Source organism: Diorhabda sublineata, unplaced genomic scaffold (genome assembly GCF_026230105.1).
Source record: "Diorhabda sublineata isolate icDioSubl1.1 unplaced genomic scaffold, icDioSubl1.1 Dsub_29, whole genome shotgun sequence".
In the NCBI taxonomy this organism is placed as follows: domain Eukaryota; kingdom Metazoa; phylum Arthropoda; class Insecta; order Coleoptera; family Chrysomelidae; genus Diorhabda; species Diorhabda sublineata.
Window position 1 is genome coordinate 194984 of NW_026614232.1, and position 23668 is coordinate 218651.

General features: G+C 36.6%; 2 protein-coding genes across 2 annotated transcripts; both read left to right on the forward strand.

The window, feature by feature from the left end:
* The first annotated feature begins 1694 nt into the window (after window positions 1-1694).
* On the forward strand, window positions 1695-2066 carry LOC130452208 (histone H2B). Its single transcript, XM_056791505.1, has one exon. The coding sequence runs from the start codon at window positions 1695-1697 to the stop codon at window positions 2064-2066; it is 372 nt and encodes a 123-aa protein (XP_056647483.1).
* Window positions 2067-10150: 8084 nt separating this feature from the next.
* LOC130452202 (histone H2B) lies at window positions 10151-10522 on the forward strand. Its single transcript, XM_056791499.1, has one exon. It carries the CDS (start codon window positions 10151-10153, stop codon window positions 10520-10522), a length of 372 nt encoding a protein of 123 aa, XP_056647477.1.
* The last annotated feature ends 13146 nt before the right edge of the window (window positions 10523-23668 follow it).

The window sequence follows — 23668 nt, forward strand, 5'->3', positions numbered from 1 at the left end:
TATGAAGAGAGAGAGACTAAAAAAAATCAGCTTATTGTGAACTTAAAGGACTATACTTATGAACTGAAAGTCGAGAACGAAGCATTTGCAAAAAAAATAGAAGAGATGGAAAGGAACCCAACTACAGGGGGAGTAGATAATACGAAAACTCCGAAAACTCAGAAGAAATTGAACGAAGAACCACAAAATGAAGACTGCCCTATGGAAGGAGACTTCACGGAAGTGAAGAACAAAAAAAAAAGAAAAAAAGCAGATAAACAATCCTCAGACGAAGAAGAAGAAACATCAACGGACAATCAAATCCAAGAAGAATTGGAGAAAATAAAAAAAGACGAACAAAGGAAACAGACAAAACCGGAGAGAAGGCCACCTCCGATAATTTTAAAATCCCCACTGATGTGGACAGCACTACGCAAACAGCTAGTGCAAAGGAAAATCAATGCCCAGTGTAAAATGGGAATACACACGGGCAAAATAACGACGGCGACTAAAGACGACTTTAACAAGATGAAGATGCTCCTGAGCGAGTATAAGGAAATTGAGTGGTATACATACCTACTCAATGAAGAAAAGGAAATGAAGCTCGTCATAAAAGGACTTGCTGTTAACACCCCAGTGTCGGAGGTAGAGGAGGAATTGAAGGAAAATGGACTTAGACCGAAGAAAGTATGGCAGTTGACAAGCCGTACTCAAAGAAATCAGGACAACACACGAAAACTACTACCTATATACATGGTAGTAATAGAACCGAAAGAAGAACCAACTTATAAGAAGTTGAGATACCTCTGCCACACAAAAATAAGTGTGGTAGAACAAAAAAGGCACGACGGACCTGTACAATGTTACAGGTGTCAGGGATTCCATCACGGACAAAGCACGTGCAACATGGACGTGCACTGCGTGAGATGCGCGGGAGCGCATAGAGCGGCGGAATGCACGCTCAGCAAGACGGAAAAACCGAATTGCAGGAACTGCGGGGGAGAACACCCCGCAAACTACAAGGGGTGCCCGAAACACCCGAAAAAGACGGAGAACAACCAAACAAAAAATACAGGACGCACTTACGCACAAGTCGCGAAGAAAACAACAAAGACAGAAGAAAAAACTCCGGAGCTACTGAGTATGTTGCAAAATATGCAGATACTCATAGCAACACTCATTGCCCAACAAAAATAAACTACAAGAGGACACCCCCCGACACGGTAATTCTGCATTTCACAAGGAAATGTAGAGTTATACATCGGGGACAGCTATAGAGAAGGCGAAGGACCACTTGGATTAGATCTTTTCCTATCGGCATGAGGTAGGAAGAGGTTTACCCGAGGCCGCGAAACACACACACACACGAAGACGTCCAGAACAAGAAGCCAAGAGTGTATAGCCAACAGGCTAATCTCTTTAATAAAAAAAGATAAGACATCCCAGAATCTCCCATAGACCTAAGGGGAGAGGAGGGATTCTACACGCGAAACTGCGACGTGAAAGAGGATGAGGACCTGTCGGAAGTGACAGGGGGTGGTTGGAATGTTCTTCTTCGCACCCACTCGTGGATTTATCCGGGGGTGGATGTCTAGAGGGACGGGCTCGTCTCAAGGGAAATGTGTGTGTGTGTGTGTGTTAACTGCTAATTTTACCCATTTTTCGATAAAAACGGTACGTCATTCGAGTGTTTTTATTTTATTTCAAGAGAAATAATGCCACCAAAAGCTAGCGGAAAGGCAGCGAAAAAAGCCGGAAAGGCTCAAAAGAATATTTCGAAAGCCGATAAAAAGAAAAAAAGGAGGAGGAAGGAAAGTTATGCTATTTACATTTACAAAGTACTTAAGCAAGTTCATCCTGATACCGGTATATCGAGTAAAGCTATGAGTATAATGAATAGTTTTGTTAATGATATATTCGAACGAATCGCCGCCGAAGCATCCAGATTGGCTCATTATAATAAACGTTCAACAATTACAAGTAGAGAAATTCAAACTGCAGTGAGATTATTGCTTCCCGGAGAATTAGCAAAACACGCAGTCAGTGAAGGAACTAAAGCCGTTACCAAATATACTAGTTCTAAATAATAAGTATAACACATCTACTATATTGACCGAAAATTTTTTATTTTATTTACTTAAATGGTAACATCGACAAAAAAAAAAAAAAAACGGTTCTTTTCAGAACCACAATACTACTTTTTTTTATTTATATGATATATGATAACAACGAACGAACGACTGACTGACTTTAATTCAATTGATATTCCACTTAACTGAAAATTATGTATATATATATATATATATATATATGTATATATATATGTATATATATATATATATATATATATATATATATATATATATATATATATATATATATAAAAACTTTCTAACGTCGCTTTTGTTTAAAAAAGTTTCATATACTAATTCACTGTCGGCTAAAGGCAAAAAAAAACCCGACCGTCGGTAAGATAAAACATACAAAGCGGTTGGTCGGTTGCCGTTGTCAAAGTAGTTTTTGTGGCGTCTTTGAAATTATGTTATAAACACTTTCTTTTTCTTTTCAAATTGGTTTGAAATTTTAAATAAAATATGTTCATTTCCTAAAATAATATACTATACAATGTAAAAAAGAATAAAAAATGTCGGATAAAATATTAAATATTGTAATAGACAGACATAGTTGCGAATAGAGCGAAGTAGCTCGTTCAAAGAAAATTTAATCAGTCAATCAATTTATTGTAATAATTATAATTTGCTACTACCACTTACCCACCATTCGATATCTAAAATGAAATATACGCGGGTTCCAATATTGAAATTTGATATTTTTCTTATATTTAGTATGTCGGAACACATTGTTATTGAAAAATACTCATAATAATATATTAGTTGGGAACATATAGTAGAAACGTGTCGCGTAAATCAGGGTAGACATGTCACCGTTCAAATGATAATTGCGGTATTATTTCAATTCGTTTTGATATTTTTAAATATTGGTCATTATTGTGAATAGACACGTTTCTCTTTACCTTCATTGTATTTTAAGAAGGACTTTTATTTAATTTCGAAATTATATCTAAAGTGCTAAGCATCGACGGAAATAAATTTTTAACCATTTTTAAGTGGTACTTTTTTTTAATAACAAACGTTGTTAGCAATTATTAAATTATAGTAAAACTTCGGCGAAAGTTCGAAGTATACCTTAGTTAGTTATTTGTCAATTTTTTTCATTACATTCGATTCGAAAATCTCGAAGAAACCAAGGTTTTTGAGGTTGGTTTGGTTTATGAGGTTCGTTTTTTAACTTAGTTCTATTCGTTCGTTCAGTCTTCCGTCCGCTTTATTTGAATGACTCCTCTTGTAACTCATTACACGCGAAAAATTAAAAGTCTTTTATACTTTTAAGTATATAGAGAGGTGAAATTTTTTAAAACTAAATATAAAAGTACATCCAATATTTTTTTTTTTTTTTATATCAGTTTAGTGTAGTTTATCGACGATATAATAACTCTCAAGGTTGTTTGTTAGTAGTTATGGCGGATACAGAAAATCAAACTTCGGTTGTAACCGCAACGTCTGCGTCTAATTCACCGCAGGTTTCGTCGTCTCCAATAAATAAAAAGGAAAAAAAAGCTAAAAATCCTAGGACCAAACCATCTCATCCACCGACTTCGGAAATGGTAAACAATGCGATCAAAGGTTTAAAGGAACGCGGAGGCTCATCTTTACAAGCAATTAAAAAGTACATTGCTGCCAATTACAAAGTTGATGCAGAAAAAGTAGCGCCATTCATCAAAAAATATTTGAAAGCATCTGTAGTATCGGGATCTTTGGTACAAACTAAAGGTAAAGGAGCTTCCGGATCGTTCAAGTTAGCTTCGGCAACTTCGACTGGTGGTACTTCGGCTAAAACGAATGCTATTGACAAAAAGAAAAAGAAAACAGCCGCTTCTACTCCAGGCGTAACTAAATCCAAAAAAATTGTAACAGCTGCAAAAAGAAATGCTATTATTGCAGGAGGAGGAGGAGGAGGAGGAGGAGTGGATAAATCGAAAAGTATTAAGAAATCTAATAAAGGCAAAAAAACGACAGGTACAGCAGCGGCTTCTTTAAAAACTTCGACAACAACAACACCAACTACTGATAAGAAAGGCGTTAAAGTTGCCAAAAAAACAGATAAAAAATCTTCGGCTAAAGGAGGAGTCGCCGCCGCCGCCGCTACCAATACAGCCAGTGCCGCATCATCCGAAATTAAAACGAAGAATCCTACTAAAGCAAAAAAATCTAATAAAGGCAGTCCCACGAAAAAGCCGAAAGCACCAAAACCGAAAACTGCGAAAGCAGCTGCTAGCAGTTCCTCTCCTAAAGCAAGAAAAGCCGCCGCCGCCGCCGCTCCTAAAAAGAAGAAATAAAAAGAATATTTTTTTTCTGACAGAAAGATAGTACAACAATCGAGAAGTATTATCGGACTGATGATGGGTACGACGACAATCGACAATAATAACAAATGGCCCTTGTCAGGGCCACAATTTTTTCATTTATTTATGAAGAAAATGAAAAACAAATAATGTTTGTTTTGATGAAACAAGAATTTTTTGAATTTCGGTTCAATAATTGATATGTTATGTTATATATAACATTTTCATCGATCGATGTAATGTAGGTTGTTACCACCTTCTAGATTTGTCTCGACCTACCTACGATATAGTAGATCTAATCTGTTTTATAAACTTTCAATTATTATATGTCGATATTGTCTAAAATTTGTTAGTTAAAAATAATAATTTTCTCTATCTCGTGCGTGCGTGCGTGCGTGCGTGTGTGTGTGTGTGTGTGTGTGTGTGTGTGTGTGTGTGTGTGTGTGTGCGTGCGTGCGTGCGTCTTCTTTACCCAATCAACAATCACATCCTTCTTTTATATTTCAATGTTTTCAAACGAACATCCTATATTTATATCAAAATATTATACTACTATCATAAATGTTAAATTATTTGTGGTTCTGAAAAGAACCGTTTTTACTTACAATATATATATAAAACAAAAAATCTATTATAATCAAATAGATAAAATGTAATTTTATATAAAAAAAAAAAAAAAAAAAAATTTGTATTTATGCTCGTTCTCCGCGAATTCTTCTAGCCAATTGGATATCCTTGGGCATAATGGTGACTCTTTTAGCATGAATGGCACACAGATTAGTATCTTCGAATAGACCTACCAAATAAGCCTCACTAGCTTCCTGGAGAGCCATAACCGCTGAACTTTGAAAACGTAAATCTGTTTTAAAATCTTGTGCTATTTCACGAACCAATCGTTGAAACGGCAATTTTCTAATAAGTAATTCGGTACTCTTTTGATAACGTCTTATCTCACGAAGAGCTACAGTACCTGGCCTATAACGATGAGGTTTTTTCACTCCACCAGTAGCTGGTGCGCTTTTACGGGCGGCTTTCGTCGCTAATTGTTTACGAGGAGCTTTCCCTCCAGTCGATTTTCTAGCAGTTTGTTTAGTACGAGCCATCTTATTTTTTTTTTGTAAGTATATAAGAAATGTCAATATACTAAACCGCTATAGCAACTCGATAAACACACAATGAATGAGATAAATTAGAGAGAGAGAGAGAGAGATTCGTTGTGAAAAATTAGGAAGGAAGGTTTTTTTTTTTTTTTTTGGTAATTTGGTTATGATTTGCATTAGGCCCTGATATAGGAATTTTTTCCTCTGCAGGGCTGGGTGTGGGGATATTTAGTTGGGGAGTGTTTGCTCGGCTGCTTCTAGCGGTGCAGTTACATTTTTTTTTTTTTGTTAAGATTTCTTTTTTTCTTTTTTATATTTTTTTTTGGGGTTTTTTTTTTTTTATATATTTTTTTTTGTTTATTTTTTGTTTTTTCTTAATCTAATTGGGGGTGGGCGGGTACAGCTGCGGCTGTATTATTCCCTATCGTCGGACATTTGTCTGGAGAATCGGTTCTCCAGGTTGCAGGGAAACCGCAGAAAACCTGCAACTCCGACGATGGATGAAAATGAGGGTGGGTGTTGGGGGTAGGAATTTATCTGATTGATATGGGAGCTATTATTGAGGAAATTGAGGAAGGATGAGGAGGGTCCCTTTCGCAACGGAATTCTTGATTCTATGGATCGAATCAATTAGAAGGGGCTTGGAGGTCATTTAGGCGGCTTGGAATGGGGGTTATGTCAGTATTGACATAAATGGCGTTGCTAGGGCTAAACCTACACTTTTTCAGTGGGACGTGTTTGGTTTTTGGGTGAAAGCGAAATGAATGCGGTTACCCACGCCGCTGGTTACGGTACAATTATAACCGTAAAAAGGGGGAATGAGGCGTTGTAGCGTTTCGGCTACTAGCGCCCGAGAAGTAGGGATGGCGTTCATTATTGTTGTTGCCAGGATTTCGATTAGGATTTTAGTGTCAGTAGACAGGTCGTAAGGGGTTTGAGGTTTTTCTAGGGTGACTGGGGCTGTATCCTGGGGGGCTTTCGGAGTTTCAATCCTTTTCGGACAGCGGGGGTGGAAGGCGGGGTGAGGTCCGCCGCAATTTTTACAGGTAGGGGAGTTAGCTTTTGGGCATTTTTCTGGCTTGTGACCAGAAGCACCACAGGTTGGACAAATAGGTTTGGCATTGCAGGTGTCTGCGGAGTGGCCGGTAGATGAGCAACGGTTGCAGTATTTGGGGACTGCGGGTATGGTGTTTGAATTTGAGGCTTCGCAGTAGTGCGGAAGCCCGTGGAAGTTAATACCCTTGGTTAGGGCGTGATGGTAGGCGGTTTCGGAATCTGTAATAATTCGGAACATGGATGTGGGTTTATTCGTGGATCTAGCTATAATTCTCCAAGTTTTAAGGACAGGGAATTTCAGGATAGAGAGGATCTCCAGGAACTCTTCTTCGGTGTAGGATTGGTCTACATTCTTGCAGACCAGAGAAAAGGTGGTTTTTTTGGTTTTAGTGGTGAGGGGTTTTTGGGCTCTTTGGGGAGGGTTTATCGGGATTACGACGATTTTCTCGTCGCCTATGGCGTAACGGATTTTCCTTGCCAACGTTTCGTGATGAAACGTGGAAGGAATTTTGAGGAGGGCGGTTCCATTGGGGTTAGCTTTGAGAAAGCTCATTTGTCCCCTCAACAGCTCTTGCGTGTTGAGGAGATTGTAGAGCTCTCTCTGTGAGGTATATTTAGTTGGGAGGTTTCTCAAATTGAGTGTTTGGGTGATGGTTTGGGATTGTTGGTGGGTTTTGGGGGTCTGGGATTGTTGGTGGGTTCTGGGGGTCTGGGGTTGTTGGTGGGTTCTGGGAGTCTGGGTTTGACTTGGTGCCTGGGGTTTAGTGGTATTTTGGGTATTTTTTTTTGGCTTTTGAGGTATTGAGATTGACTTGGAATTTAGAGGGGGAATTTTGTTTTTGGGGATCGCGCCTTGTCGGGTATAATCAACACGCTGGGATTTAGAGTTGGACGATTTCTGCGAGACCCTAGAAGCATAGGAATCCGCAGATGGTGCTGGTGAGGAGCTTCTATTATTCTCGAGTGATTTCCGTTTGATATACTCAATGGCATTACGAACTTGGGTGAATTGATTTGGACTGTACCGCGAGTATTCTGCGACCAATTCTGCAAAGGTTTCCTCCTCAGAAGGAGAATTGGGGTTGGTAGGGAGTGGTGGGAATTCATCGATGGTGGAAACAGGTTTACTTCGGGTTTGAATGGGGGAACGGGGTACTCGGGGCATTTTCAAAAGTGAAATAGGTGAAATAAAAGATCGATAGAGTCAGATCAAGTGAGGATAAGAAATAAGGATTTCGAGAATTGAAATCCTTTGTTAGTACCTAACAAGAGTTGGCTATCAAAGCCGACAGCGGACTCACTGCCGGAGGGAGTTTCCTCCCCGGTTAAAGAATTCCTGACCCTTTTGATTGCCTGTTAGTGTTTTATAAAAATGAAAATAATATTCACCTGAAACTGGCTGATCCTAGGACTCACGTTGGTTCTTGAAACACTTGCCCCCGAAAGGGTTTATTTCATTATAAAAAAAAGCCCCGAAAAGGGCAGGTAGGTAGAGCAACAAAGCCCCGAAAGGGGCATTTTTTGCAATGGTATACACTAATAATACGAGTTTCTTTGTCAGCGAGAATTTTTAATCGCAGTAGGCGACCCTGCGTTTACCGGTGTGTTTTCTAAAATAAAACAGTGACCGATTATACAGCAGTCCTTTAATCCGTACTTGCGACCTTCTCGAAGCGCTCTAAGAAAGCAACTGGAGATAAATTTATTTATGACCTTCTTTTATAGCTTTGCCCAACATTACGGAGTACTAATCTGGGATTGGTGCGTACTTTTTCTAATGGGCGGAGCCGATAGTTATTATAAAGAGATTAGGGAAAATTCTTAGGTCAGTATTTTGAAGTCTTTTCGAAGTTATCATCGGATTGTTTTAGGTATATAGAAAAAACAAAATAAAAGAAAAATAATGACCGGTCGTGGTAAAGGTGGTAAAGGACTTGGAAAAGGGGGTGCAAAACGACACCGAAAAGTTTTACGTGATAATATCCAAGGAATTACCAAACCTGCTATTAGAAGATTAGCTAGACGTGGAGGAGTAAAACGTATATCGGGATTAATTTACGAAGAAACTCGTGGAGTTTTGAAAGTGTTTTTGGAAAATGTTATTAGAGATGCCGTAACATATACTGAACATGCTAAGAGAAAAACGGTAACGGCTATGGATGTTGTTTATGCTTTAAAACGTCAAGGTCGTACTTTATATGGTTTTGGTGGTTAATTTTCATTTTTCATATTTGAAGTAGAAGAATATGTCCTCCATCGCATTCTTCCCATAGCATATGTATATATACAAAAAAAAAAAAAACGGTTCTTTTCAGAACCACAACATATTTTGCTTGAATATGAAAATAAAAAAAAAATAAATAACTTACACATTAGTTTGTTCTCTTATATATAAGAACAACCTCGCATTTATTGATACGCACATACATATACACTACATACATACATATAGATAAGAACATAAGCGAGTAGAGGAACTTTTATTTATCTTCATCTCATTATTTGCAATTTTTATTTCTAGTACGAACGTTATTATTAACGATGCTGAAAATAATCACATTAACCAACCACAATTCCAGTTATTATTACAGATGATAAGTTTTCTTATATATCAGGACATTTATTTATTTTTTTTTTTATCTAACAGTACGTTACACGAGAATCTCTTCTATCTCAACCAAAGAAAATAGAGAAATCAACGAATCAATAAATCTATCTAGCTCTATATATATATATATATATATATATATATATATATATATATATATAAAATTTAACTATATTATAATCTCTTTTTTTATATATATATATAAAAATAAAAAAAATTGTGGCCCTTAAAAGGGCCGGTTTATGCATATGTATTTCGATAAAATAAAGAAAAATAATATAATTAATAAAGAATTAAGCTTTCTTTTCTGTCTTTTTCGGTAAAAGTACAGCTTGAATGTTAGGAAGAACACCACCTTGTGCGATGGTTACTCCAGACAACAATTTATTCAATTCTTCATCGTTTCTAATGGCTAATTGTAAATGCCTTGGAATTATACGGGTCTTTTTGTTATCTCTAGCAGCATTTCCTGCTAATTCGAGTACTTCGGCTGCCAAATATTCCATAACAGCTGCCAAATATACTGGAGCTCCGGCACCGACTCGTTCTGCATAATTGCCTTTTCTCAACAAACGATGTATACGTCCTACAGGAAATTGTAATCCAGCTCGGTTTGAGCGAGACTTTGCCTTTCCCTTTACTTTACCACCTTTACCACGTCCAGACATTTTTTTTTATATATATTTTTCTTTTTCAAAAAAAAAAAAAAAATAGAACTGTGTCAATTGAAAACTATGAAGCGCAACCGATGCGACGAAACTAACTGTTAAACAAAAAATTTACACTCGACCTATCTATTTATATTAACATGCCCTACCAATGAAATTATAGCAAATGCGCAAACGTAGAAAGGCGGAGCCTATTAGAATTACGTACGTTGATATAAAAGAGATGGACATAAGTGCTGTTAACTGCTAATTTTACCCATTTTTCGATAAAAACGGTACGTCATTCGAGTGTTTTTATTTTATTTCAAGAGAAATAATGCCACCAAAAGCTAGCGGAAAGGCAGCGAAAAAAGCCGGAAAGGCTCAAAAGAATATTTCGAAAGCCGATAAAAAGAAAAAAAGGAGGAGGAAGGAAAGTTATGCTATTTACATTTACAAAGTACTTAAGCAAGTTCATCCTGATACCGGTATATCGAGTAAAGCTATGAGTATAATGAATAGTTTTGTTAATGATATATTCGAACGAATCGCCGCCGAAGCATCCAGATTGGCTCATTATAATAAACGTTCAACAATTACAAGTAGAGAAATTCAAACTGCAGTGAGATTATTGCTTCCCGGAGAATTAGCAAAACACGCAGTCAGTGAAGGAACTAAAGCCGTTACCAAATATACTAGTTCTAAATAATAAGTATAACACATCTACTATATTGACCGAAAATTTTTTATTTTATTTACTTAAATGGTAACATCGACAAAAAAAAAAAAAAAAACGGTTCTTTTCAGAACCACAATACTACTTTTTTTTATTTATATGATATATGATAACAACGAACGAACGACTGACTGACTTTAATTCAATTGATATTCCACTTAACTGAAAATTATGTATATATATATATATATATATATATATATATATATATAAAAACTTTCTAACGTCGCTTTTGTTTAAAAAAGTTTCATATACTAATTCACTGTCGGCTAAAGGCAAAAAAAAACCCGACCGTCGGTAAGATAAAACATACAAAGCGGTTGGTCGGTTGCCGTTGTCAAAGTAGTTTTTGTGGCGTCTTTGAAATTATGTTATAAACACTTTCTTTTTCTTTTCAAATTGGTTTGAAATTTTAAATAAAATATGTTCATTTCCTAAAATAATATACTATACAATGTAAAAAAGAATAAAAAATGTCGGATAAAATATTAAATATTGTAATAGACAGACATAGTTGCGAATAGAGCGAAGTAGCTCGTTCAAAGAAAATTTAATCAGTCAATCAATTTATTGTAATAATTATAATTTGCTACTACCACTTACCCACCATTCGATATCTAAAATGAAATATACGCGGGTTCCAATATTGAAATTTGATATTTTTCTTATATTTAGTATGTCGGAACACATTGTTATTGAAAAATACTCATAATAATATATTAGTTGGGAACATATAGTAGAAACGTGTCGCGTAAATCAGGGTAGACATGTCACCGTTCAAATGATAATTGCGGTATTATTTCAATTCGTTTTGATATTTTTAAATATTGGTCATTATTGTGAATAGACACGTTTCTCTTTACCTTCATTGTATTTTAAGAAGGACTTTTATTTAATTTCGAAATTATATCTAAAGTGCTAAGCATCGACGGAAATAAATTTTTAACCATTTTTAAGTGGTACTTTTTTTTAATAACAAACGTTGTTAGCAATTATTAAATTATAGTAAAACTTCGGCGAAAGTTCGAAGTATACCTTAGTTAGTTATTTGTCAATTTTTTTCATTACATTCGATTCGAAAATCTCGAAGAAACCAAGGTTTTTGAGGTTGGTTTGGTTTATGAGGTTCGTTTTTTAACTTAGTTCTATTCGTTCGTTCAGTCTTCCGTCCGCTTTATTTGAATGACTCCTCTTGTAACTCATTACACGCGAAAAATTAAAAGTCTTTTATACTTTTAAGTATATAGAGAGGTGAAATTTTTTAAAACTAAATATAAAAGTACATCCAATATTTTTTTTTTTTTTTTATATCAGTTTAGTGTAGTTTATCGACGATATAATAACTCTCAAGGTTGTTTGTTAGTAGTTATGGCGGATACAGAAAATCAAACTTCGGTTGTAACCGCAACGTCTGCGTCTAATTCACCGCAGGTTTCGTCGTCTCCAATAAATAAAAAGGAAAAAAAAGCTAAAAATCCTAGGACCAAACCATCTCATCCACCGACTTCGGAAATGGTAAACAATGCGATCAAAGGTTTAAAGGAACGCGGAGGCTCATCTTTACAAGCAATTAAAAAGTACATTGCTGCCAATTACAAAGTTGATGCAGAAAAAGTAGCGCCATTCATCAAAAAATATTTGAAAGCATCTGTAGTATCGGGATCTTTGGTACAAACTAAAGGTAAAGGAGCTTCCGGATCGTTCAAGTTAGCTTCGGCAACTTCGACTGGTGGTACTTCGGCTAAAACGAATGCTATTGACAAAAAGAAAAAGAAAACAGCCGCTTCTACTCCAGGCGTAACTAAATCCAAAAAAATTGTAACAGCTGCAAAAAGAAATGCTATTATTGCAGGAGGAGGAGGAGGAGGAGGAGGAGGAGGAGTGGATAAATCGAAAAGTATTAAGAAATCTAATAAAGGCAAAAAAACGACAGGTACAGCAGCGGCTTCTTTAAAAACTTCGACAACAACAACACCAACTACTGATAAGAAAGGCGTTAAAGTTGCCAAAAAAACAGATAAAAAATCTTCGGCTAAAGGAGGAGTCGCCGCCGCCGCCGCTACCAATACAGCCAGTGCCGCATCATCCGAAATTAAAACGAAGAATCCTACTAAAGCAAAAAAATCTAATAAAGGCAGTCCCACGAAAAAGCCGAAAGCACCAAAACCGAAAACTGCGAAAGCAGCTGCTAGCAGTTCCTCTCCTAAAGCAAGAAAAGCCGCCGCCGCCGCCGCTCCTAAAAAGAAGAAATAAAAAGAATATTTTTTTTCTGACAGAAAGATAGTACAACAATCGAGAAGTATTATCGGACTGATGATGGGTACGACGACAATCGACAATAATAACAAATGGCCCTTGTCAGGGCCACAATTTTTTCATTTATTTATGAAGAAAATGAAAAACAAATAATGTTTGTTTTGATGAAACAAGAATTTTTTGAATTTCGGTTCAATAATTGATATGTTATGTTATATATAACATTTTCATCGATCGATGTAATGTAGGTTGTTACCACCTTCTAGATTTGTCTCGACCTACCTACGATATAGTAGATCTAATCTGTTTTATAAACTTTCAATTATTATATGTCGATATTGTCTAAAATTTGTTAGTTAAAAATAATAATTTTCTCTATCTCGTGCGTGCGTGCGTGCGTGCGTGTGTGTGTGTGTGTGTGTGTGTGTGTGTGCGTGCGTGCGTGCGTCTTCTTTACCCAATCAACAATCACATCCTTCTTTTATATTTCAATGTTTTCAAACGAACATCCTATATTTATATCAAAATATTATACTACTATCATAAATGTTAAATTATTTGTGGTTCTGAAAAGAACCGTTTTTACTTACAATATATATATAAAACAAAAAATCTATTATAATCAAATAGATAAAATGTAATTTTATATAAAAAAAAAAAAAAAAAAAAAATTTGTATTTATGCTCGTTCTCCGCGAATTCTTCTAGCCAATTGGATATCCTTGGGCATAATGGTGACTCTTTTAGCATGAATGGCACACAGATTAGTATCTTCGAATAGACCTACCAAATAAGCCTCACTAGCTTCCTGGAGAGCCATAACCGCTGAACTTTGAAAACGTAAATCTGTTTTAAAATCTTGTGCTATTTCACGAACCAATCGTTGAAACGGCAATTTTCTAATAAGTAATTCGGTACTCTTTTGATAACGTCTTATCTCACGAAGAGCTACAGTACCTGGCCTATAACGATGAGGTTTTTTTACTCCACCAGTAGCTGGTGCGCTTTTACGGGCGGCTTTCGTCGCTAATTGTTTACGAGGAGCTTTCCCTCCAGTCGATTTTCTAGCAGTTTGTTTAGTACGAGCCATCTTATTTTTTTTTTGTAAGTATATAAGAAATGTCAATATACTAAACCGCTATAGCAACTCGATAAACACACAATGAATGAGATAAATTTAGAGAGAGAGAGATTCGTTGTGAAAAATTAGGAAGGAAGGGTTTTTTTTTTTTTTTTTTTTGGTAATTTGGTTATGATTTGCATTAGGCCCTGATATAGGAATTTTTTCCTCTGCAGGGCTGGGTGTGGGGATATTTAGTTGGGAAGTGTTTGCTCGGCTGCTTCTAGCGGTGCAGTTACATTTTTTTTTTTTTGTTAGATTTTTTTTTTTTTTTTCTTTTTTTGGGGGGTTTTTTTTTATATATTTTTTTTGTTGTTTATTTTTTGTTTTTTTTTCTTAATCTAATTGGGGGGGGCGGGTACAGCTGCGGCTGTATTATTCCCTATCGTCGGACATTTGTCTGGAGAATCGGTTCTCCAGGTTGCAGGGAAACCGCAGAAAACCTGCAACTCCGACGATGGATGAAAATGAGGGTGGGTGTTGGGGGTAGGAATTTATCTGATTGATATGGGAGCTATTATTGAGGAAATTGAGGAAGGATGAGGAGGGTCCCTTTCGCAACGGAATTCTTGATTCTATGGATCGAATCAATTAGAAGGGGCTTGGAGGTCATTTAGGCGGCTTGGAATGGGGGTTATGTCAGTATTGACATAAATGGCGTTGCTAGGGCTAAACCTACACTTTTTCAGTGGGACGTGTTTGGTTTTTGGGTGAAAGCGAAATGAATGCGGTTACCCACGCCGCTGGTTACGGTACAATTATAACCGTAAAAAGGGGGAATGAGGCGTTGTAGCGTTTCGGCTACTAGCGCCCGAGAAGTAGGGATGGCGTTCATTATTGTTGTTGCCAGGATTTCGATTAGGATTTTAGTGTCAGTAGACAGGTCGTAAGGGGTTTGAGGTTTTTCTAGGGTGACTGGGGCTGTATCCTGGGGGGCTTTCGGAGTTTCAATCCTTTTCGGACAGCGGGGGTGGAAGGCGGGGTGAGGTCCGCCGCAATTTTTACAGGTAGGGGAGTTAGCTTTTGGGCATTTTTCTGGCTTGTGACCAGAAGCACCACAGGTTGGACAAATAGGTTTGGCATTGCAGGTGTCTGCGGAGTGGCCGGTAGATGAGCAACGGTTGCAGTATTTGGGGACTGCGGGTATGGTGTTTGAATTTGAGGCTTCGCAGTAGTGCGGAAGCCCGTGGAAGTTAATACCCTTGGTTAGGGCGTGATGGTAGGCGGTTTCGGAATCTGTAATAATTCGGAACATGGATGTGGGTTTATTCGTGGATCTAGCTATAATTCTCCAAGTTTTAAGGACAGGGAATTTCAGGATAGAGAGGATCTCCAGGAACTCTTCTTCGGTGTAGGATTGGTCTACATTCTTGCAGACCAGAGAAAAGGTGGTTTTTTTGGTTTTAGTGGTGAGGGGTTTTTGGGCTCTTTGGGGAGGGTTTATCGGGATTACGACGATTTTCTCGTCGCCTATGGCGTAACGGATTTTCCTTGCCAACGTTTCGTGATGAAACGTGGAAGGAATTTTGAGGAGGGCGGTTCCATTGGGGTTAGCTTTGAGAAAGCTCATTTGTCCCCTCAACAGCTCTTGCGTGTTGAGGAGATTGTAGAGCTCTCTCTGTGAGGTATATTTAGTTGGGAGGTTTCTCAAATTGAGTGTTTGGGTGATGGTTTGGGATTGTTGGTGGGTTTTGGGGGTCTGGGATTGTTGGTGGGTTCTGGGGGTCTGGGGTTGTTGGTGGGTTCTGGGAGTCTGGGTTTGACTTGGTGCCTGGGGTTTAGTGGTATTTTGGGTATTTTTTTTTGGCTTTTGAGGTATTGAGATTGACTTGGAATTTAGAGGGGGAATTTTGTTTTTGGGGATCGCGCCTTGTCGGGTATAATCAACACGCTGGGATTTAGAGTTGGACGATTTCTGCGAGACCCTAGAAGCATAGGAATCCGCAGATGGTGCTGGTGAGGAGCTTCTATTATTCTCGAGTGATTTCCGTTTGATATACTCAATGGCATTACGAATTTGGGTGAATTGATTTGGACTGTACCGCGAGTATTCTGCGACCAATTCTGCAAAGGTTTCCTCCTCAGAAGGAGAATTGGGGTTGGTAGGGAGTGGTGGGAATTCATCGATGGTGGAAACAGGTTTACTTCGGGTTTGAATGGGGGAACGGGGTACTCGGGGCATTTTCAAAAGTGAAATAGGTGAAATAAAAGATCGATAGAGTCAGATCAAGTGAGGATAAGAAATAAGGATTTCGAGAATTGAAATCCTTTGTTAGTACCTAACAAGAGTTGGCTATCAAAGCCGACAGCGGACTCACTGCCGGAGGGAGTTTCCTCCCCGGTTAAAGAATTCCTGACCCTTTTGATTGCCTGTTAGTGTTTTATAAAAATGAAAATAATATTCACCTGAAACTGGCTGATCCTAGGACTCACGTTGGTTCTTGAAACACTTGCCCCCGAAAGGGTTTATTTCATTATAAAAAAAAGCCCCGAAAAGGGCAGGTAGGTAGAGCAACAAAGCCCCGAAAGGGGCATTTTTTGCAATGGTATACACTAATAATACGAGTTTCTTTGTCAGCGAGAATTTTTAATCGCAGTAGGCGACCCTGCGTTTACCGGTGTGTTTTCTAAAATAAAACAGTGACCGATTATACAGCAGTCCTTTAATCCGTACTTGCGACCTTCTCGAAGCGCTCTAAGAAAGCAACTGGAGATAAATTTATTTATGACCTTCTTTTATAGCTTTGCCCAACATTACGGAGTACTAATCTGGGATTGGTGCGTACTTTTTCTAATGGGCGGAGCCGATAGTTATTATAAAGAGATTAGGGAAAATTCTTAGGTCAGTATTTTGAAGTCTTTTCGAAGTTATCATCGGATTGTTTTAGGTATATAGAAAAAACAAAATAAAAGAAAAATAATGACCGGTCGTGGTAAAGGTGGTAAAGGACTTGGAAAAGGGGGTGCAAAACGACACCGAAAAGTTTTACGTGATAATATCCAAGGAATTACCAAACCTGCTATTAGAAGATTAGCTAGACGTGGAGGAGTAAAACGTATATCGGGATTAATTTACGAAGAAACTCGTGGAGTTTTGAAAGTGTTTTTGGAAAATGTTATTAGAGATGCCGTAACATATACTGAACATGCTAAGAGAAAAACGGTAACGGCTATGGATGTTGTTTATGCTTTAAAACGTCAAGGTCGTACTTTATATGGTTTTGGTGGTTAATTTTCATTTTTCATATTTGAAGTAGAAGAATATGTCCTCCATCGCATTCTTCCCATAGCATATGTATATATACAAAAAAAAAAAAAAACGGTTCTTTTCAGAACCACAACATATTTTGCTTGAATATGAAAATAAAAAAAAAATAAATAACTTACACATTAGTTTGTTCTCTTATATATAAGAACAACCTCGCATTTATTGATACGCACATACATATACACTACATACATACATATAGATAAGAACATAAGCGAGTAGAGGAACTTTTATTTATCTTCATCTCATTATTTGCAATTTTTATTTCTAGTACGAACGTTATTATTAACGATGCTGAAAATAATCACATTAACCAACCACAATTCCAGTTATTATTACAGATGATAAGTTTTCTTATATATCAGGACATTTATTTATTTTTTTTTTTATCTAACAGTACGTTACACGAGAATCTCTTCTATCTCAACCAAAGAAAATAGAGAAATCAACGAATCAATAAATCTATCTAGCTCTATATATATATATATATATATATATATATATATATAAAATTTAACTATATTATAATCTCTTTTTTTATATATATATATAAAAATAAAAAAAATTGTGGCCCTTAAAAGGGCCGGTTTATGCATATGTATTTCGATAAAATAAAGAAAAATAATATAATTAATAAAGAATTAAGCTTTCTTTTCTGTCTTTTTCGGTAAAAGTACAGCTTGAATGTTAGGAAGAACACCACCTTGTGCGATGGTTACTCCAGACAACAATTTATTCAATTCTTCATCGTTTCTAATGGCTAATTGTAAATGCCTTGGAATTATACGGGTCTTTTTGTTATCTCTAGCAGCATTTCCTGCTAATTCGAGTACTTCGGCTGCCAAATATTCCATAACAGCTGCCAAATATACTGGAGCTCCGGCACCGACTCGTTCTGCATAATTGCCTTTTCTCAACAAACGATGTATACGTCCTACAGGAAATTGTAATCCAGCTCGGTTTGAGCGAGACTTTGCCTTTCCCTTTACTTTACCACCTTTACCACGTCCAGACATTTTTTTTTATATATATTTTTCTTTTTCAAAAAAAAAAAAAAAATAGAACTGTGTCAATTGAAAACTATGAAGCGCAACCGATGCGACGAAACTAACTGTTAAACAAAAAATTTACACTCGACCTATCTATTTATATTAACATGCCCTACCAATGAAATTATAGCAAATGCGCAAACGTAGAAAGGCGGAGCCTATTAGAATTACGTACGTTGATATAAAAGAGATGGACATAAGTGCTGTTAACTGCTAATTTTACCCATTTTTCGATAAAAACGGTACGTCATTCGAGTGTTTTTATTTTATTTCAAGAGAAATAATGCCACCAAAAGCTAGCGGAAAGGCAGCGAAAAAAGCCGGAAAGGCTCAAAAGAATATTTCGAAAGCCGATAAAAAGAAAAAAAGGAGGAGGAAGGAAAGTTATGCTATTTACATTTACAAAGTACTTAAGCAAGTTCATAGTTCATCCTGATACCGGTATATCGAGTAAAGCTATGAGTATAATGAATAGTTTTGTTAATGATATATTCGAACGAATCGCCGCCGAAGCATCCAGATTGGCTCATTATAATAAACGTTCAACAATTACAAGTAGAGAAATTCAAACTGCAGTGAGATTATTGCTTCCCGGAGAATTAGCAAAACACGCAGTCAGTGAAGGAACTAAAGCCGTTACCAAATATACTAGTTCTAAATAATAAGTATAACACATCTACTATATTGACCGAAAATTTTTTATTTTATTTACTTAAATGGTAACATCGACAAAAAAAAAAAAAAAACGGTTCTTTTCAGAACCACAATACTACTTTTTTTTATTTATATGATATATGATAACAACGAACGAACGACTGACTGACTTTAATTCAATTGATATTCCACTTAACTGAAAATTATGTATATATATATATATATATATATATATGTATATATATATATATATATATATATATATATATATATATATATATATATATATATATATATATAACTTTCTAACGTCGCTTTTGTTTAAAAAAGTTTCATATACTAATTCACTGTCGGCTAAAGGCAAAAAAAAACCCGACCGTCGGTAAGATAAAACATACAAAGCGGTTGGTCGGTTGCCGTTGTCAAAGTAGTTTTTGTGGCGTCTTTGAAATTATGTTATAAACACTTTCTTTTTCTTTTCAAATTGGTTTGAAATTTTAAATAAAATATGTTCATTTCCTAAAATAATATACTATACAATGTAAAAAAGAATAAAAAATGTCGGATAAAATATTAAATATTGTAATAGACAGACATAGTTGCGAATAGAGCGAAGTAGCTCGTTCAAAGAAAATTTAATCAGTCAATCAATTTATTGTAATAATTATAATTTGCTACTACCACTTACCCACCATTCGATATCTAAAATGAAATATACGCGGGTTCCAATATTGAAATTTGATATTTTTCTTATATTTAGTATGTCGGAACACATTGTTATTGAAAAATACTCATAATAATATATTAGTTGGGAACATATAGTAGAAACGTGTCGCGTAAATCAGGGTAGACATGTCACCGTTCAAATGATAATTGCGGTATTATTTCAATTCGTTTTGATATTTTTAAATATTGGTCATTATTGTGAATAGACACGTTTCTCTTTACCTTCATTGTATTTTAAGAAGGACTTTTATTTAATTTCGAAATTATATCTAAAGTGCTAAGCATCGACGGAAATAAATTTTTAACCATTTTTAAGTGGTACTTTTTTTTAATAACAAACGTTGTTAGCAATTATTAAATTATAGTAAAACTTCGGCGAAAGTTCGAAGTATACCTTAGTTAGTTATTTGTCAATTTTTTTCATTACATTCGATTCGAAAATCTCGAAGAAACCAAGGTTTTTGAGGTTGGTTTGGTTTATGAGGTTCGTTTTTTAACTTAGTTCTATTCGTTCGTTCAGTCTTCCGTCCGCTTTATTTGAATGACTCCTCTTGTAACTCATTACACGCGAAAAATTAAAAGTCTTTTATACTTTTAAGTATATAGAGAGGTGAAATTTTTTAAAACTAAATATAAAAGTACATCCAATATTTTTTTTTTTTTTTTATATCAGTTTAGTGTAGTTTATCGACGATATAATAACTCTCAAGGTTGTTTGTTAGTAGTTATGGCGGATACAGAAAATCAAACTTCGGTTGTAACCGCAACGTCTGCGTCTAATTCACCGCAGGTTTCGTCGTCTCCAATAAATAAAAAGGAAAAAAAAGCTAAAAATCCTAGGACCAAACCATCTCATCCACCGACTTCGGAAATGGTAAACAATGCGATCAAAGGTTTAAAGGAACGCGGAGGCTCATCTTTACAAGCAATTAAAAAGTACATTGCTGCCAATTACAAAGTTGATGCAGAAAAAGTAGCGCCATTCATCAAAAAATATTTGAAAGCATCTGTAGTATCGGGATCTTTGGTACAAACTAAAGGTAAAGGAGCTTCCGGATCGTTCAAGTTAGCTTCGGCAACTTCGACTGGTGGTACTTCGGCTAAAACGAATGCTATTGACAAAAAGAAAAAGAAAACAGCCGCTTCTACTCCAGGCGTAACTAAATCCAAAAAAATTGTAACAGCTGCAAAAAGAAATGCTATTATTGCAGGAGGAGGAGGAGGAGGAGGAGGAGGAGGAGTGGATAAATCGAAAAGTATTAAGAAATCTAATAAAGGCAAAAAAACGACAGGTACAGCAGCGGCTTCTTTAAAAACTTCGACAACAACAACACCAACTACTGATAAGAAAGGCGTTAAAGTTGCCAAAAAAACAGATAAAAAATCTTCGGCTAAAGGAGGAGTCGCCGCCGCCGCCGCTACCAATACAGCCAGTGCCGCATCATCCGAAATTAAAACGAAGAATCCTACTAAAGCAAAAAAATCTAATAAAGGCAGTCCCACGAAAAAGCCGAAAGCACCAAAACCGAAAACTGCGAAAGCAGCTGCTAGCAGTTCCTCTCCTAAAGCAAGAAAAGCCGCCGCCGCCGCCGCTCCTAAAAAGAAGAAATAAAAAGAATATTTTTTTTCTGACAGAAAGATAGTACAACAATCGAGAAGTATTATCGGACTGATGATGGGTACGACGACAATCGACAATAATAACAAATGGCCCTTGTCAGGGCCACAATTTTTTCATTTATTTATGAAGAAAATGAAAAACAAATAATGTTTGTTTTGATGAAACAAGAATTTTTTGAATTTCGGTTCAATAATTGATATGTTATGTTATATATAACATTTTCATCGATCGATGTAATGTAGGTTGTTACCACCTTCTAGATTTGTCTCGACCTACCTACGATATAGTAGATCTAATCTGTTTTATAAACTTTCAATTATTATATGTCGATATTGTCTAAAATTTGTTAGTTAAAAATAATAATTTTCTCTATCTCGTGCGTGCGTGCGTGCGTGCGTGTGTGTGTGTGTGTGTGTGTGTGTGTGTGTGTGTGTGTGTGTGTGTGTGCGTGCGTGCGTGCGTCTTCTTTACCCAATCAACAATCACATCCTTCTTTTATATTTCAATGTTTTCAAACGAACATCCTATATTTATATCAAAATATTATACTACTATCATAAATGTTAAATTATTTGTGGTTCTGAAAAGAACCGTTTTTACTTACAATATATATATAAAACAAAAAATCTATTATAATCAAATAGATAAAATGTAATTTTATATAAAAAAAAAAAAAAAAAAAAATTTGTATTTATGCTCGTTCTCCGCGAATTCTTCTAGCCAATTGGATATCCTTGGGCATAATGGTGACTCTTTTAGCATGAATGGCACACAGATTAGTATCTTCGAATAGACCTACCAAATAAGCCTCACTAGCTTCCTGGAGAGCCATAACCGCTGAACTTTGAAAACGTAAATCTGTTTTAAAATCTTGTGCTATTTCACGAACCAATCGTTGAAACGGCAATTTTCTAATAAGTAATTCGGTACTCTTTTGATAACGTCTTATCTCACGAAGAGCTACAGTACCTGGCCTATAACGATGAGGTTTTTTTACTCCACCAGTAGCTGGTGCGCTTTTACGGGCGGCTTTCGTCGCTAATTGTTTACGAGGAGCTTTCCCTCCAGTCGATTTTCTAGCAGTTTGTTTAGTACGAGCCATCTTATTTTTTTTTTGTAAGTATATAAGAAATGTCAATATACTAAACCGCTATAGCAACTCGATAAACACACAATGAATGAGATAAATTTAAGAGAGAGAGAGAGAGATTCGTTGTGAAAAATTAGGAAGGAAGGGTTTTTTTTTTTTTTTTGGTAATTTGGTTATGATTTGCATTAGGCCCTGATATAGGAATTTTTTCCTCTGCAGGGCTGGGTGTGGGGATATTTAGTTGGGAAGTGTTTGCTCGGCTGCTTCTAGCGGTGCAGTTACATTTTTTTTTTTTGTTAAGATTTTTTTTTTCCTTTTTACATATTTTTTTTTGGGGGTTTTTTTTTTTTATATATTTTTTTTTGTTTATTTTTTGTTTTTTCTTAATCTAATTGGGGGTGGGCGGGTACAGCTGCGGCTGTATTATTCCCTATCGTCGGACATTTGTCTGGAGAATCGGTTCTCCAGGTTGCAGGGAAACCGCAGAAAACCTGCAACTCCGACGATGGATGAAAATGAGGGTGGGTGTTGGGGGTAGGAATTTATCTGATTGATATGGGAGCTATTATTGAGGAAATTGAGGAAGGATGAGGAGGGTCCCTTTCGCAACGGAATTCTTGATTCTATGGATCGAATCAATTAGAAGGGGCTTGGAGGTCATTTAGGCGGCTTGGAATGGGGGTTATGTCAGTATTGACATAAATGGCGTTGCTAGGGCTAAACCTACACTTTTTCAGTGGGACGTGTTTGGTTTTTGGGTGAAAGCGAAATGAATGCGGTTACCCACGCCGCTGGTTACGGTACAATTATAACCGTAAAAAGGGGGAATGAGGCGTTGTAGCGTTTCGGCTACTAGCGCCCGAGAAGTAGGGATGGCGTTCATTATTGTTGTTGCCAGGATTTCGATTAGGATTTTAGTGTCAGTAGACAGGTCGTAAGGGGTTTGAGGTTTTTCTAGGGTGACTGGGGCTGTATCCTGGGGGGCTTTCGGAGTTTCAATCCTTTTCGGACAGCGGGGGTGGAAGGCGGGGTGAGGTCCGCCGCAATTTTTACAGGTAGGGGAGTTAGCTTTTGGGCATTTTTCTGGCTTGTGACCAGAAGCACCACAGGTTGGACAAATAGGTTTGGCATTGCAGGTGTCTGCGGAGTGGCCGGTAGATGAGCAACGGTTGCAGTATTTGGGGACTGCGGGTATGGTGTTTGAATTTGAGGCTTCGCAGTAGTGCGGAAGCCCGTGGAAGTTAATACCCTTGGTTAGGGCGTGATGGTAGGCGGTTTCGGAATCTGTAATAATTCGGAACATGGATGTGGGTTTATTCGTGGATCTAGCTATAAT